This window comes from Sphaeroforma arctica, assembly GCF_001186125.1.
Source record: "Sphaeroforma arctica JP610 unplaced genomic scaffold supercont1.308, whole genome shotgun sequence".
Taxonomy (NCBI): domain Eukaryota; class Ichthyosporea; order Ichthyophonida; genus Sphaeroforma; species Sphaeroforma arctica.
Genome location: NW_014040250.1, coordinates 62958 through 81007, shown reverse-complemented (window position 1 = coordinate 81007; position 18050 = coordinate 62958). Strand labels below are relative to the sequence as shown.

The 18050-nt window shown below is 45.6% G+C and overlaps 2 protein-coding genes across 2 annotated transcripts in view; both read left to right on the top strand.

Annotated features, from left to right (window-relative positions):
- SARC_05051 (hypothetical protein) overlaps positions 1-2339 on the top strand; it is a 3048-nt gene extending 709 nt beyond the window's left edge. Inside the window, exon 2 of the mRNA XM_014301101.1 lies at positions 378-2339. Within this exon, the coding sequence (XP_014156576.1) occupies positions 378-2273 (1896 nt within the window). The 3' untranslated portion in view covers positions 2274-2339. The remainder of the gene's footprint in view (positions 1-377) is intronic.
- A 780-nt stretch (positions 2340-3119) lies between these two features.
- Positions 3120-16837, top strand: SARC_05050 (hypothetical protein). The gene is made up of 19 exons (XM_014301100.1): positions 3120-4124; positions 4632-4765; positions 5459-5761; positions 5965-6108; positions 6670-6871; positions 7326-7496; positions 8050-8156; positions 8414-8594; positions 8915-9153; positions 9394-9505; positions 9894-9929; positions 10430-10522; positions 11067-11875; positions 12309-12497; positions 12690-12817; positions 13156-13249; positions 13723-13836; positions 14101-15099; positions 15351-16837. Exons 1-19 carry the CDS (start codon positions 3485-3487, stop codon positions 15522-15524), a joined length of 4869 nt encoding a protein of 1622 aa, XP_014156575.1. The 5' UTR covers positions 3120-3484; the 3' UTR covers positions 15525-16837.
- The last annotated feature ends 1213 nt before the right edge of the window (positions 16838-18050 follow it).

Below are 18050 nucleotides of genomic sequence, written 5' to 3'. Positions count from 1 at the left end.
ATACATACATATTTACTATATATACTATACCACATACTATACACACACACACACTATATATATATACTATATATATATATATATATATATATATATATACATGTAATATATATGAATATATTTATATATATATATATATAGATTTATATGTATATTTAGATAGTATATATTCGACATTGAGTATAGAAGAAATTTTAATGGTTGATGGAGGGAGACGAAATGCAAAGTATTGTCGAAATTTGCTTATGTTGCGTAAAGAGTTTGTTGATCGAACTGGATTGCAACCCTTATCAATACCAAGAGAATATGAATTGCGTCCCTTGGTATCTTTAAGTCCTTTATCTATATTTTCGACTCTTGTGACCTTTACGCCATAGTATTCTGACAACGCATCCGGTCTTTGCACACAGTCGTATCACTGGAATGAGGTGCACCGATACGATCCCGTGCATTGTGGTCGTTCACAAGATAGCAAGGAAGAATATGGATCACCTCAAAACGAGGCATACGTACAACCGAATGAGTCGCGCGACAATCTAGAAGGGCAAACCTATCAAAGAGGTAGTGATTTAGACGAGCCGAGTGTACTGCAACAGAAGTTGGCTGCTATCGCACGAAATCGGAATGGCGAGAGAGATATGAGTTCGGAGCCAGGCAGAGGCTCAGACACAGAACGGCTGCAGCAAGACAATGTAGGTGACAGTATAGCGGATACTCAGGCGGCTACTGACAAAACACGAAGAAACGTGCATGAACAAACAGATCGGGAGATGTTCCTATCTGATAAAGAGGAAGAGATTGCACCTGGTGACGAAACTTCGGATGGTCCACCAGACTTGATAGATTTTGACGGAGCTTATACGTCTGCTACCGTCATGCGGCGGCGCGAGGACGGTTTGGCATCACCTATGAGCGACGCCGACCGACGTACCCAGCTGCCGAAAGAGAATAGCGACAATCGATTGAGTGAGAGTTCAAGACACAAGCACGTCAAAGGCGCGGAGCACTGGGTCATGAGTACTTGGACATGCTGTGGTAAGACGCATAAAACTGGGCCGCAGATTATTAGCCACGCGGTCTCGCACGCGACAAATTGGGCGCCAATGGCAGAAGCGAGGGATGGGCTCACTAGGAAGGAACGTGGCAATAACATTGCACAAACACGGTTGCTGAGCAAACTAAAAACTGATCTGGTGGGGGCTGAGGCGGACGGTGTGCACACAGCCAATGTCGCGGGTGGGAGGTCCCGGAAGGCCAGGCGTGCATACAGGTATAATGTGGCACCGAGGAGCCGTTTAATTAGCACGAATGATGTGGATGGGCAAACGAATCACATAGTGGCCGAAACGAATCACACAGTGGCTGAAACGAACGCCGGTGCAGTGGACCACGCAAACGACAATGAAGATACCGCCAGGAGCTTGCGCAACGGTCGCATACACTCAAATTCGGATGTTGTGGTGAATGATGCGGAGGAACCTCTGTCGAGTCGACCGGGAAGTCCACAACTAGTGTCCTTGCTTAAACATAGTTGTTCGAATACTGGATGCGAGAAGAAATTCGGCACCATGTCCGACTTGAAGATTCATTCTCGCGTGTGCGATTTTGCGGAAGCTGACGAGAGACCGAATAAGAAGAGCGTGAGTGCAAAGCTCGCCTGTAATAGATGTAACAGGCTGTTTACGCGACCAGTTAATCTCAGCCAGCATGTGAGGTCGTGTGATGGACTTGGAGCAAGGAAAATAAAATCCAAACGAGATCACAAGCGCGAGAATCGCTCACGGTCACGGGCACGCAAGCGAGAGAAACGCGCCAACGCGCTGCCGAGCTCGTCCTTGACAAATGAGGCTGACGGGGAACACATGAAGGAGGACCAAGAGGATTCAGAAGACCGATGGTTTACTGTAGAGCCGTATTTTTCGGAAGACCAGTATACAGTGGACGAGCAGGCGTATGAGAAGGATTTAGAAGCACTTACCAAGGTTACAAGTATCAAAGTGACCTCCCCACAGCCCCCCTCGCCTCCACAACCCGTGCAGAGCTACACTACACGGCCCAGCAATGAAGAGAAGCTCTTGACGGTATGTAGCTGGCCGAATTGCGGGAAAACCTTTTCCAGACCGAGCGATCTTAAGAAACATTACTATCGCCACACAGCGAATTACCCCTTTCCCTGTCCCGTGGAAGGATGCTCTATGAGCTATCAGGCAAGCGGCAGTTTGACGGTTCACCTACGCACACACAAAATGGATGCCGAGGGAAGATACGTGTAGTACAAATACAATAAACTGTAACACATATAGCAGGACTTGTACTATTAAAAGAATAGGCTTCAGATTGTTTACATGATAATCATTTTGATATTCACGTCAGAAGAACCAAAACATACAAATAGCCTAGTATTTTTCTAGGAGGCTACCCGTACCCCTATATTCCTACACAATATTCCTATATTATATGATTTGCACCATAGAGACCTGAAAGCATATACAAATAGCCTTCGGATTTTTTTTAGGAAGCTACCCGCACCCTGTATTGCAAAAAAAATTATGTAGGAATATAGGAGTAAATTTGGTGATGTGTGGAGGCTTTTATAGCCTTTATATGTGATACCACATCAAACGATAAAAACCGTGACCCTCTCGAGGAAACGGCTCTCTCTGAAAATATCGATTCCCGGAAGTAGAAGGATGATGATTATTTTCTCTCTCTCCAGAGCAGAGTGTTTATATATATATATATATATAAACTTTTTGGTATCAATGCTACATTTAGAAGGCTATGTTGGTACATACGGTTGTTCAATTTAGATTTTAGAATGCTGTGGGTGTGGTGGAAATATTTTATAAAATATAATAATACATCATGGCCCTTTGAATTAAATATATTTGTTTATGACATACAAAGGGCCGAGGGGCGAGGGCTACAAATGGGTACATCAAAATTTCGGGAGAGGCGGTTTGCAATTTCGATTGGACTTAAAATTTGACGCGCTACATATTTGAGAGATATTTTTGTTGGGAGTCGCCACAGATAGGGTCAGTGATGGGACGCCGACGGATACATCGGCATAATAATCAACGGTTTGGTTCCGTCTGACTATATAATATGAGTTGCAAGTCCTCTCGTAATCGCTTGGTGAGATAGGCCTATGGTAATGGCTATGCCGAAACTCTTGCTGAGACCATAGAACGCAATCCATCTTAGCCACTCTTCGCCTATATAAAATTAGCTATATGTTTTCGATTTTTGCGCCGAGATCTGGAGGATGTTCGATGCGAAAGGGGGGCTACAGTGAATTATTCTTATAGCGGTCAACCTGCCAGAAAAGTCAGCAGACGTGCGGTAATCTTACAATCAAAGTATATGCATATTTTAGAACCACATTATTTTCGAAATTTTCGTATGATAGGTATGCTGCGCTTGCACCTGAAAAACAATCGGTGCGTTTTCTCGTAGTTGACAGTGTACTCATCTCACAACCATGCCGCGACGACAAGGACCACCACGTGTGCTATGTGTGGCTGAGAAGCCTTCGGTCGCCAAAGGAGTGTCTCAGATCATTGGACGAGGTTATAATGTACGCAATGGTCTTTCTGTGTACAACAAAATCTACGAGTATCAATGCAACATGCTTGGAGAGATGTGTCATGTGAAGATGACGTCTGTATCGGGGCATGTGATGGAGCATGCGTTTCCGCTTGCATACAAGTCATGGGCGTCGGTATCACCGGCGGTCCTGTTCACAGCTAATGTCGACAAACGCGTTAAGGCTGAAATGGAGAACATCGAGAAAACGTTGATCAGAGAGTCTAGACAGAGCGATTGGCTAGTACTGTGGACTGACTGCGATAGGGAAGGGGAGAATATAGCATGCGAGATACGAGATATATGTCTGAGTGCTAACAGAGGTCTGCGGGTGTTACGTGCACAGTTCAGTGCGGTTACACACGGTGAGCTTATCAAGGCGTGTAACACGCTTAGACCAGTCAATCAACACGAAAGCGACGCTGTGGATGCGAGATCAGAACTGGACTTGCGTGTGGGGGCAGCGTTCACGCGCATGCAGACGCTATGTTTGCAGCCGAGATTTGCAGATCTACACGAGAAGATCATCAGTTACGGTATGGACGTGTAATTTCCTTTCATGTATGGCATGGATGTGCCTTGCTTGTTCAGTTGTGGTATACAGGTGCGTGCGGCTTTCAAGTACATTATGTGTGTGCTGTTTCACTTTCGTGTGCTGTCATATCTATATCTGCTGTGGAATTGAAAATCCTGTCGTAGATGACAAAGTATATTGCAACCTGGCACGTAGGCCTTATTCCCGAATTCACACAATGCACCCTAGCCAAAGATTTTCTCCTCACCACATGAGCACCACGGGCAAGCTTTATACCAGTCTAAAACCATATCGAAATCCAGGCCTGGTCAATGCCTAGAGCTTCTATTCGCTTGCTGTCTACCTGTTGCACTCGCGTATTGCTTCCAAATCCACACACTGTTCACTATTCCTGGAGACTCGCTCGAACACTGTTTCTCAACACCGACCTACTGCTGCTAGATGCTCGTTGGCTGGTTCTAATCGCCTTTTCTCTGCTCCCACACGCTCGGTGCTATCCGACAAGCAGGGCCCTGTCAATTCCCCACGCTTGGGTTTGTCATTGATCAGTATTGTAAGGTGGAGGCCTTCGTAAGTGAGGCGTTCTGGAAGATCGACATGCAGTACACGGCCGGTGCTGAGGATGGCAACCAGATTGTGAAGGTGTGTTAGTTGGTAACAGAAGACTGGTGTCAGTCTCAAGTTTCTGGCTGTTTTTGTGAAGTACATCATTGAGTGTGCTGAGTATTGCAACCAGGCTGTGAAGGTGTGTTAGTTGGTAACAGAAGACTGGTGTCAGTCTCAAGTTTCTGGCTGTTTTATGATGTACATCATTGAGTGTACTGAGGATGGCAACCAGGCTGTGAAGGTGTGTTAGTTGGTAACAGAAGACTGGTGTCAGTTTCAAGTTTCTGGCTGTTTTTGTGATGTACATCATTGAGTGTGCTGAGGATGCCAACCAGATTGTGAAGGTGTTTTAGTTGTTTACAGGCTGGTGTTACTCTCAAGTTCACGCCCGTGTTTGCGATGTATATCATTGATTTGAAAGTTCGATCCTGAGGCCTGGATATATATACATAGTCATCTGTTTCTCGTCCGGTGTGCGTGCTCGTGACGCGATCACTCCACGAAGAGGAGCAGTGCAATGGTGCTGTGGCCGTAGTTTTGGGTGCTTTCTGATTGCGCTCGAGGGTGGTAGGCCTATGAGTCATCTCTGTTCGGGTCATCTTACATATTTATGTTGGCCCGGATGTGCAAATTATTCTTCGCGCTTTATGTTTTCAATGTCCGGGCGCAGCACGAAAGAACCTTGCAGGTACTGCACTTCCCTCACCGCTGATCTACTACAATGCATAGTTTCTGTGGGCACGGAACCGTCTGTTTGACAAAGAGCAGGTCGAGCAATATCTGTTAGAGTGTCGACATGCACGCGTGGCGGAGGTGGTGAAGATAGAAGGTAAAGAGAAGAAGAGATGGACACCGCTACCGCTAACAACTGTTGAGATGTGCAAACTCGTGTCGAGAAAGCTGTTTATCGATTCCAATCGGTGTATGCAACTTGCGGAGAAGTTGTACATGGAGGGATACATATCTTACCCGCGTACCGAGACTGACCAATTCCTATCGAGCATGGATTTACCAGCGATAATCCAACAACAGGTATATCCCTTTACGGACTATTCGTTGGGTAAAGTATCACTGGAATCATAGCCGTGATGAGGGACGCTTCGCGCACTCTATTTGCACAAGCTTCGCTTAGAGAAGATATGATCTATTCTCCGGCATTCGGGCTTGCATTAATTAAAATTATGATGTAATTTATTTTGCATAAACCAACGTTTTTCTTCATACTATTCGGCTAGACTGAGCATCCACAATGGGGTCAATTTGCGCGCAACCTACTCGCACAAGACGCACCGCCGATCAGGCCACGACAGGGTACACACAATGACCAGTCACATCCCCCGATTCACCCTACTAAAGATGGACGGAATCTTGAAGGACAGGTATGTGAGTTATGAAGTATAGTACGTCAAATGCAATTCCAGTGTAGTTAGATGTAAGTGTCAGATAGTGAGATGTAAACTCAGGCGTGAAAGATTGTTTATCGGGTATCTTAGATGTAAATCCAGGTATGTTGTTATGTCAAGTCAGTTATTTCAGATGTAGCTTCAGGCGTGCTGTATGTCAAGTCAGTCCTTTCAGAAATACCTTCGGGCATGTTAGATTTAAGTAAGTATATATTAGTTACATGATTATCTGTAGATTGAAAATCAGGCATCTTGAATGTGAAATCCGGATAAAGCACGTGCCTACTTCGTTAACTAAAGCATGGTAAGGGTACGCCATTGGGCTTACTGAGTCTCCCAGGCCTTCACATCACTTGGAGGTGACTGGAAGGGACGCCAAACCGCTCCAAACCACCCGCGGCAGTTGCTGTAGCGCTTCACCGCGAGATGTCTACCACATTTGTTTTAGTTCTTGCCAGGTGATACCAACTGTCAGTTTAGGATATTTATCCACGCGTATCTGTGAATTACAAAGCGCTCACTTGTCGAATCCCACAGGAAGCGCTGATCTTCGAGCTCATCACCCGACACTTCCTGGCAGTCTGCTCGCAGATGGCGCTCGGGTTCGAGACAACTGTAACGGCCGCGATGGGCAATGAGAAGTTCACATGCAAGGGACTCGTTATACATGCACTCAACTGGTACCTAGTGTATCCATATGAAAAATGGAATGCAAAGACTATCCCGCACTTTGAGGAAGGTGAGTTTTGTCTCCTCGCCAGCGATCTATAGCTGCGGTAGTTGTGAGGCGTTCAATCTTACTTGGGCATAATGTATGTATCCGAGACGTAGTCGCATCAAGGGCGCAAAAATTGAACTTCTTTTTGAGGTAGGGGATTTCATATAAAGATCTGCAGTTCAGTCTCTGACTATAATGCGTATTCAATCAAGAAGGTAGCTAACTATACTGCTTTGTTAGTGTCATGCATACGAGATGCAAAACTGAAGAGACAACAGCTCGCAGAATTAAAGTGTTCCTCACTCTAGTCATAGGTTACGGCATGGACCTGTGGTCGCCTCTTCCAAATATCTGCCACTTGATAGACCGCGACAAACTGGCTGTCAGCGTGCTAAGCCGATGGTAGCGGTATCATATGCACTTCATTTCTAGCCAATTGCTAACTAGTAATAATTCTAGTTCGGGTTCTTTCCAGGGCAGCAATTCACCCCCAGCTTCTTGGATATTGTGGAAGGTGCCACAGAGGCACCGAAGATGCTGAGCGAAGCAGAGCTGATCACACTCATGGATGAGAATGGTATCGGTACCGACGCTACCATGCCAGAACACATAGCGAATATCTTACGACGACAGTACGCACTACAAGGTAAATCGTGTCTGTCTGTTTTTGGATTTAGATTAGTCGTAAGTGTTTGTTTTAGTCTAGGAGTTAAGGCAGCAAGGTCATAACTTTAGAAACTTTTGTGACTGTTTAACGCAGTTCATTCGCCAATATATGCCTACTGATATTTACAAAAGTACTTTCGAATTTACGTCGAAATATAGATGCACTACTTTCTATACAGGCTGCTATCGCGCATATAGATTGTGGCGCACTGCCAAACTGAATGTACACATTTCAGGTTGTTGCTCCCAAATTGAGCATCCGTTATTGCACAACTTGAATAGTTATGTGGATTTTGGTCTTCTCAGGATCGCGTCCTGCGGTTTGTGCCACGAGGCCTAAACTTGTCTTGGTTGTCGGCACCTACGACTTAACCTAGCATACCTGTTCAAATACACTCTGGATACCACTGGGCGCGTGCAGCAATCATTTGAACACCATTGCAGTCAATGTTTTCTGCGAGTTTAGCCGCCAGAGCTTGAACTTGGCTTGGCAACTAGGAGCTGACCTGATATATTGTGAACTAAATATTAAGGTGACGATCGATTGTTCTACCCGTCTTCCCTGGGCATGGCTCTCGAAGAAGCATATGCGCGGATGGGATTCCAGTTGACCAAACCACATCTGCGGGCCGAAATGGAGGTATGTATTATTCACCCTACAACAGTTATGTACAGTAAATCCGTTATCGGAGTGTACCCCTGCATGATCGCAATAGAGGTGGGATAAAGTAGTAAAGGTATATAATTATTCTGATGCTGGCTACGATGGGAGGGACACTTTTGCTTCAATTGGAGGCCTTTAATTGGAAATTGACCAGCAATCGTATCCAAGGGGTCACTGCGAAAATCACGGACTAAATAAATCATCTGTGGACACTGTTTATGCTTGAACCACAGCGCGCCTTGGTGGATATCTGCCAGGCACGCAAGACGAAAGCTGATATCTGCAACGAATATTCTGGCAAGTACAAGGACATCTTTGTTTCCGCCTACACACAAACGCAACTGTTTATAGATGCAGTCTCAAAGTTCTTCGAAACCGAACCAGCACCTGGACCCACGGCAGGCGACGATAACGGTATGTCAACCGTTTACCTCTTTTCTGCGAAGACAATGTGCGTTAAATCTTGTATGAATTCCGAAGCAACGTGTTGCCGATAAGTATCGTTGGCTATAGAGTCAAGAACACAGGCAACCGATGCCATTCAATACGTGTTGCTGCCATAGCACAAACTGAAGTCAGCGACAAAAAATAAATACGAGCGGCATCAAGCAAACTTCGCGACATCAAATACTATGCTCGATGAAGTTTAGCTGAGCTTGTCAGATAATGAAGTGATTTTTACTACTTTTGTCTTAATTGCCGACTCAACCCTATATGTTCTCATGTTTGTACAGGTCTACCAACCGACACCCTGGTGAGGACCTGCCAAGGATGTGGATCCCAAATGACACTGCGTAAGGGGAAAAGCGACAAATATCGCATCACATGTATGGGATACCCCACTTGCAAGTACACGATTTGGTTCGGGAAGGTCGCTTCGAATATCACCGTTGCCAATCAAATATGTAACAATTGTTCATCTGAAACTCACGGGGAAGTGAAGCAGATCGAAGTTAAGTTCCTCGCCAGAGAGGTATGTCCTGTAATCTTCATCAGTGTTTAAATACACATCAAAGTTGACGATGGATCAGTACCATATATCTAGCCAACTTATGTTTAGCCTGCGCGGGACTAGATACATTCGAAGTCATCACGAGATCGTGACTCATTTGAAGTATCGAAACGCGCAATTCAATCGCTATGGTCATCGTTAACGTGTCGTACAGTAGCGCAAATGCCACTTGAGCTAATCGTAGTATGTTCCTATGTATAGATGGATCCTAGGCTGGGACCGGAATACAGGGGGTGTGTATTCTGCGACTACAGACTAGACGAGGCACTTCAATCGGAAACTGTCGGTAGACCAGCAGGCGTTCCTCCTCCAGGTGACTGTCTATTCTCAATAGTATGGCGTTGTTGTCCTATCTTGACGGGGCGCTTATAGTTATCTTACATGTTTTTCATTGAGCAGTGTATTCTTGCCCAGTATGTTTATTTGCAGTGCGGGGTCGTTCTTGTTCCTAATCAAATCAGAAAATGGTAATATGATTGTAGTTATGTGATGCTGCATTGATTGCGTTTGAGTATTCTATCTACGGTTTAATGATCTGGCTATACGCTTGCATATTGAGTCTTTCTCCAAGAGATAGCGTCTGCAATTACGGCATGGAGCGTACATAACAATAGGAACTCATGTCAATTGTATTTCCCTCACAATTTGAATTTCATATAGCTCATAATTGCGTTATATTTCCATTTTTTTGGCGTTACCAGGCACACGTCGAGGCGGGGGTCCAGGAAGTGCGAATAGTAAGTGTTGACTACCCTCACAGGCGTGATTGTGCAAACTCTCGTACTGTGATGATATCGGACTGTTTGAATACGTTCACGTGTCGCTCAAATTTGTTCTCCAAAATTGTGCTCGTACTAAATTCTCATTCACTACTGAAGTTGGGGCTGTATCTTTTAGTACTGCGTTTCTGTGTCGTGTTGTCGATAAATCAGAAATCCAGTATGTCGAATATACCGAAGGGCACACATGCATCGCAGTCCAAATATCGTCCAGCACGAGTACACCCCAAACTGTATAAGGCACTTGTTTCGACTTACATCATCACGAGGAATCTCAATATCACCTATGCGTCGGTCGTATGCGCGTGCCAGCGTACGCATAATATCTATCCTCGTCCTTTGCATGTCAACTATCTACCCCAATTCTTTGTCTCAAACTGAAATAGAAACTACCTCACTCTCCACCCTCGAAATAAAGGTTAAGCTTCCCTATTATCTGTTGTTGTACCAATTCTCAGGTGGCGCTGGTCGTGGTCGAGGTGCTAGCTCGGTGGGCAGTGGGCGAGGCGGATCCGGACCCCCTCCTGGCCCCGGCCCAGGTCCTGGACGCGGTATGTTTCAGGATGTTTTTCAATATATATACATGTATGAATGTACTTACATATGTATAGTTAGATATATACATACAAATATATATACACATGTACTGTCACACACACATTTACATAGTAGTACGCACATTTTGATTCTGATATATTGGACTGACCGGCGTGCATCGAGCTAGCATACACAAAACCTTGTTTATGTGCGCATATAAAATAATTGTATGCGGGTGTCGTCTAAAAGGGCACACGTTTCAGAAAATTCAACCTTTAGAGGCTCTAGACTATCAGCCTATGGTTGATTGATTAGTCTCATTTACTGAGATTTCAATGTTTCTTTGCACCAACGCACCTACATATATATACTACCTTTCAATGCATGCTTCATACTTTCTAACCATTGCCAAACTCACTAGTGTCCTGTTTGAACAGCCATACCTGTAGTTTTATTTTAGCAGGGTCATAATTTACAGCACGTCTTCAAAATTAATAGTTTAACCTAACTACATATGTTCGTGCCAGGTTCTTAGGTATTGTTTCTATCTTTCTGCAGGAGGCGGGAGAGGCTCAAGCGGTGTCAGTCGAGGGAGTCATGTGGCTTCAGCCAATACGCACCAGAATACTAGTGCACACTTCAACCGGAACCATTATACGAACCAGCAGAATAACCAGAATGCCCGAAATAATCAAGAATCCCATCCAAGCACAACACGGGGTAACGGTAACGGGACTGAAGTAGGCGCGAGGATAGGCACGAGCAACAACGTTCCAGGGGCATGGATAGAGGGTAAGGTCGGGCAAAGTAAATTAAGTCTCAGTAAATACGCAGAAGGAATCGGAGTAGCGCCGAATGCCAATGCGAATAGAGGTACAGAGACGAATACAGATGAAAAATCCGGGTCTGATGCAGTTAAATCAGGACTAGGTGGTGCGAGGAAACCTAGCCGACACGCCAAATTATCACTTATCCATACGGATAGGAAAACGGAGGCTAGTGATTCTAGTACACCTTCGACTTGCGCTGCTGTGCCACTCAGACAGACCAATTTAGACCAGTGGCGAAATGCCGCACAATCACATAGGACTACCAACTCAAACACCGCTAGAGACGCAAGCACTCGAACTAGCACAAATATGAACGCCAGGACAAACAGTAGCTTGAGTACTTCGACTGACTTTAAGAACAAAGCAGCCAATGGCACGAAACGTGTTGTCGAGACCATAAATTTGCTCTCGTCTGACGACGACGACGACGACGCCGCACTCAACGAGCTGTTCGACAGCATCGCCCCAACAAATAACCCCCCAGTCAACAACACGGCAGCGGTCAACACGGCAGCTAACAACCCCTCAGCGTACAAGGTACGTGTCAGCTGTCACTCTCCATTCGAAGACGGGGGATTTATCAGATAACGTGTTTCTATTGCTGGCCCGTGTCAAATTTTGCTATACTTGGTGTACTTTGTTTTTCGTCCTATATATCACCGAGGACAATTGGTGGGCGGGCGCATTCCAGCTTTGTTCTCTTTTCGGCAGAGCAGGAGAGAAATTATTATGGATCCGGTGCAGGTACTATACCTGTCAATTGAATCCAGTTCTAGCAATGGTATGGTACACCACTATATTGCTGCTGGATTGTGATTTTAGCAACAGGAAAATTTGATTATTATCGGCTTGACAGAAACGTGCACCCGTAAGTACAAATGCATGGTTCTCCATAGGTGTACGTTTCTCCGAGCTCTTTTGTGTATACAGCTGAAAACCTAATTTCAGCATCGCTTTATTGACTGCGCAGGCTCCGGATTTCTCTGATGAAGACGACCTATTCAACGAGGCTCTTGACGGTGTGGAGGTTTCGTTTACCGGCCATAGCAACGCTCGCATGATGCCTAGCTATAGCGAACATGTGGGACCTGCATATAGCAGCCATGAAAACAACGCTGGTGCTTCGAACTCTGGACATAACTACCGAACTCACACGCCGGTAAGTTTGTATGATCCTCGTTGTGCGTGGTTAAAGCACGAGACATCACTCGCCCGTTGTATTGTGTTGTCGGGTGTTCAGATATGCAGACCTGTGGCACTTCATGTCGCGTTGCATACACAGGGATTCAATACGGAAATCGCAGTTGTTCGGGACTATTCATTTTGCTTGATAACACTATGATCCATGCAGAATCAGGAGGCAGCACCGGCCATCCCCTTGTGCTCGTGTGATCGTGAATGCATTGTGCGGACGACCACCAGAGAAGGACCAAACACGGGTCGGCAATTCTACTGCTGTGCAGGGCCACCCGATAACAAGTATGTGGTATTGTATGATGTCGATAGAAGATCTGGATTGACGATCCTTGCAACGCTTATAATACTATTTATATGGCCACATGTGCATCATACCGTATCTGAGGGCGAGTAACAGCTTTGATATTGCTTGTCTGAGTCGATTTCAGCATATTTCAATTGATTCGGATTCGGATTCTTAGCCGTAGTTGATTGATTGCGCTTGCACCGCAATGTCTGATGTATTTGAGATATCTTTTGGCTTGCTTGGAGTATGGTTCTTTTGTCCTTGGAGGTTGGTTTTTTTGTCACCCGAAGCACTGAGACTAACATGTGGTAAATGTGGGAAAATACTATCATAGATGCGACATCTTTGCATGGATGGACGATATCACACCAGACGCCCCGAATTGCGATTGTAACATACCAAGTGTTCGGCTGAAAACGAAGAGTGAGGTGTGTTTATCTACGGTTACATTTTTTGTTGTGTTTTGTTTTGTGAGCAGAAGATAGTGAATGGGGTCCTTGTTCGAAACAATACTATCGAGTAAGAGACTGTTTGATACTATAACTATCGCAATTAATGACAGCCCTTTGCACAAGTTGCCCTGTATTCTTTCCGGCGAAGCGTTCTTCTCTCTTGGGCGCCGGCATGTGCGGTGCTATCAAATGTAAACATGCGTATGTGTTTTGGTGTGAAAGTTGAAAAATTGGTGCATGGTATACTTTAGGAAAATCTTCCGCAACAATAACAAACTCAATTTCTGGTAGTCTTATGCACAAGCTGGCTCCTCCGAAGTGACATACATGCATTGGTAAATTATATTCCATAGTTTACTCAAAGATCAAAATCGAACCCATTTCTATTGGTTCTATCAGGGCAAGTATTCTTTTTCACACTGAGTTGGTCCCGTTGCGTACATTACTAGGGACGAGTCTTCTACACATGCCTGACTAAGACATGTAAGTTTTTCGAATGCCTGGATCCAAGTCCAGACCAAGGACTTCAAGGTGGTGGCAGTAATCGACCCGGCGGCGGAAACGTAAGTGCCGCGTGCTTGTGTTCCATTGTATGATCGAGTTACTATGGCATTCATTCTAAGTGTGAAATTGGCATTGCGTATCGATCATCTCTCTATGGGGATCTAACCATTGCTCTCAGATTGTCGAACAGGTATCTGGCTGTACATAAACTAGGAACGATAACGAGTTCGATTCAATTTCTTACTTGAATCCATATTGGATTTTGGTAGAGCTTCAGCGAGTTATTCATTGTAGGCTCTCTTCTTTGCTAATATCCTCTACAGGCACCGGATCTTCAAATTAGCAACGACAGGAACATGGGCAGAAGCCCTAACATCACTTTCAATACATATAGTACCTACAATCACCAACAGCCAACAACACACACAATCAACTACCAATCATTCAACTACCAGACCAACAGTAGCAGCAGCTACACTAACAGCAATACCAACACCGCTGGTTACGGCAATCACGGAAATATTCAATCGAACGACAGCAATCCCAGTTGTGACTGTGGCGAACCCTCGACACAGCGCACAACGCAGAAACCGGGGCCGAATTTGGGACGGAAATTTTACGTTTGCGCCAAACCACAGGCGACCAAGTGTTCGTACTTCTTGTGGAGTGATACAGACGGTGGCGGTATGAATGGCAATGTAGGGCACGGGGGTGGGAACTACGGCAGTAGCTCACACACCAACAATACGTCTGGAAACTATTCGCAAAACTCCAACCACAGCAACCGAGGAGCTCTGCTACAAAGCACCTTAGACAGTCACCCGCGGTGTGACTGTGGCAATCCAGCGGCTGAGCGGACAGTGTCTAAAGAAGGTGCTAATGTTGGCAAGAAGTTTTTCGGGTGTGGGAAAGGGGAAGGGGCCAGGTGCGATTTCTTCGAGTGGAAAGTCAAGGAGAATCACAGCCACAACGGGAGCGGCTCAATGTACCACTCGAGCCATGGAGGTGGTCAGCACACCGGCAACGGGATGTACGGCAATACGTATGCTAACGATAACAGCAATATGCAAGGTAACTACAATACGGCTGCTTCATCTACCGCCCCTGAATGCAAATGCTTCGTGAGTACCGCGGAGCGAACTGTCCAGAAAGAAGGCCCAAATAAAGGGAAGAGGTTCTGGACATGCCCTTTTGGACCGAGTAGAGGATGCGGCTTCTTCGAATGGGTTAATCCCGAGGCCGGGGCAGGAATGGATGGTGGCAGCAACGGCTATGGCAATAATGGCGGTGGGGCGAGTTTGGTGTGCTTCAATTGTAATCAGGTATGAGATATCAACTTCAAGTTAGCGAAATCGTACGTTTTGAACCGAGCGGATAGAATACGTATTTGATACTGCCGTGCCCAGTGACGCTATGGGATACTTTGAAACGTAGTTCTGCCTTCGGCGGAGTGGATAAATAGTTCTACCAGGTGTGTCGAGGCAGTGCAGTGTAATCCAATCCATAAGCAATTGTACTGGTTGCCTGTCACTTATATATCCATCTTCGAATTCCATATTTTCGCTACCCGTAGCCCGGTCACTGGGCCACTAACTGTCCGCAAAAGAAAGGCACTTCGTCTTGGGGAGGGAGCACGCACAAGAGGAAGGTCGATGCCAATGATAGAAGCAGCAGTGGGAAAATCAAGCGCTGCTGTTCCATTTGCAAACAACCGGGTCATACCATGCGTACATGTGCGCGTCAATAAAGCATGCCCTTTGCATCGCCGTCCATACGAGCATTAGTGCCATCCCGCTGCCAGGGTTCATTGCCAAGAGTACTCGATAGTGAGAATTCCACCAGCGCCATCATACGTAAAGACAATTAGGAATACATTCTAGTCCACCCTAAAAATTAACTGGAAAAAGATTGGGTTTGGTCGCAATTTATGCGAGATATGATGTCCTGATTTTATTTAAATTGTGGTCTTGTGCTTTTGCGCCGGGTCTTCATTCCAAACAGATTTCCCGGTGGTGTCCGATTTCCCCATGTAGCAATTCAGCGACCATCAGTACAATATCATAGCTCTTGTGTTTGCGCAATCGCTAACCGACCAGCTGCAAGCACTGGTGAGGGAACTGAATCGTCGGAAGAACCCGCTGACGTAAATTACGGTTGGAATGCAAATGGGTACAGGTCTTTCCATACAACGACAAAGACTTCAGTCTACACTACGCGGGATACTATTACGAGTTGACATCGGATGCAATGCCGAGGTGGATTGTTCCCACTCGTACATAGCGACATCTGGGAGAGTACATAAGCAGGACTATGCTATGGGCCACCGGGTACTTGTTTAGGGCCTCTTCTACTGGTCGATCCCACCAATTGTTTGGCCCTCGGGAGGTTCTCGATACGAATATTCGACAGGCCCCGTCAATAGTCCAGTCGTGTTCTCAGCTTCTGGCTGGTCAAATACGGCTGTATGTGCCCTTGAACTAAAGACCAGAAAGATCGGACCGGTCCTGAATTCGTCTATACTGGTGTATTGGGTGTTTGCGCCATCTCCGCGTGCTGATGGAGGGGTCGATACTGAGTGGAGGGTTGGTGCACTGGCGAATTCTGAGTTAAGAGTGAGACAGGCACATAGCACAAAACCATGAAGCCATCACGTGATAGTAATGAGGTTTATTCTATAGTATGGTAGTAAGAGGGAGTGGTGGCGCATCCCCCCAATTGGCTGTATCCATTTTTTTCATCCGGCCGCGGACTTTCGTTTGTCCGTTTGTCCGTTTGTCCCTTGGTCCTGAAATCATGGTCAGGCCAACTCAAATATATCTCTTGAAGTGCCCTGGGCAAACGGGGCTACAACGCTCATGTCATGTAGAACCATGCATATCTTTTCATATCTGGTTATTGGCTATTTGTGTCTGCATATATACGTATCTTGCTACGCTTGAGTCGTCCCGTGTTTGTATTCCACGAGAACTAGTTAAAAACTTCCTGCAAAAGCATAGTTCGCCTTTCCAACCATTATTATTATTTGGATCAGAAAACAGATCTTTATCTGCGGCAGCACACACAAAACCATTCTATGGCCCGTTGGATTACGCACAGCGCCTTTTCATCGGCTGAGCATACACGTCGTACGATATACCAGTGGTATAGGCGGGTCTTCATTGGGTGCACAGACGGTACACGGGCTATGACTCTGGTACGGGTTACAGGGTGATCGTACAGACCAGTCGTAGTACGTACTGAACCAAGCGTCACTATAAGAACTGGTCGTATAGCACCCCTTCACTACTCGCCTCCTTCAGTCCCTTGAGCTGTTAAATAGCGAATAGAATAAAAGCACACGGACAGTGAATAGGAATAGTCACTTGATCGAGAATCACAGTTTGTCGGTTGCATTGACATGTGCATGTGACAGGCAACCCATTAGACTAACGTCAGTATTTTCTCGACGGGATTCGCCCATGCATATGGCGACACATACATGGTAAAGGATTGTAACTTATAACAGACACATTTGATTATACAAACAGACACATTTGATTATACATACAGACTATCTCGTTTTCTCTGATACAATCCAACATTTAACGCCGGTTAGTGCGGAACGAAAGAAGCCCACGCACAACCGCTATGCTGTCATAGGCCATACTATACACACGGCAAAATTGGATGCTGCTTCGCTCTTTCAATTCACAGAGAAGCATACCAACTTCAGGAATCGAGTTTTGTATGCGGAAATAGTTTTCACTCCGTCAAAACAAAGGTACTCCAATTCAGCAGCCACCTCCCTCTGGAAATCGGCCGATGGCAGAGAGATGCCTGTGCATGGTTAAGAGCCAGGTAGTGTGGTTAAGTTTGAGGTCAACCCGCGCATGTTCTTGGGCAGGAAGTGCACTTGGTAGTCTTTAAAAGTGCACTTGGTAGTCTTTAAAAGTGCACTTGGTAGTCTTTAAACCTTGTCTCTCTGCAACCTTGAAACGAGGGGGGCGGGGGTTATGGCAGACTATCTGGGACACACTTTTTCACAATAGCTATACGTCCAACACAAATCCTGCCAGTAACATACACTGTTTTTTACTATGGAAGAACTGCATGTGCTAATCGGTACCACTGCCGTGTGATTTGCACGGCATGCCAATGACACAATACATTTGAATAACACAATACATTCCAATGACACAATACATTCCAATGACACAATACATTCCAATGACAATACATTCCAATGACACAACACATTCCAATGACACAATACATTCCAATGACACAGCACACT

Bases quoted from the DNA above. Each gene is read 5' to 3' on its own strand.
- SARC_05050 (XM_014301100.1), top strand. From the start codon at position 3,485: ATGCCGCGACGACAAGGACCACCACGTGTGCTATGTGTGGCTGAGAAG. The intron at 8,595-8,914 runs GTATGTCAACCG...ATGTTTGTACAG, and splicing joins CACGGCAGGCGACGATAACG to GTCTACCAACCGACACCCTG. The intron at 9,506-9,893 runs GTGACTGTCTAT...TGGCGTTACCAG, and splicing joins AGCAGGCGTTCCTCCTCCAG to GCACACGTCGAGGCGGGGGT.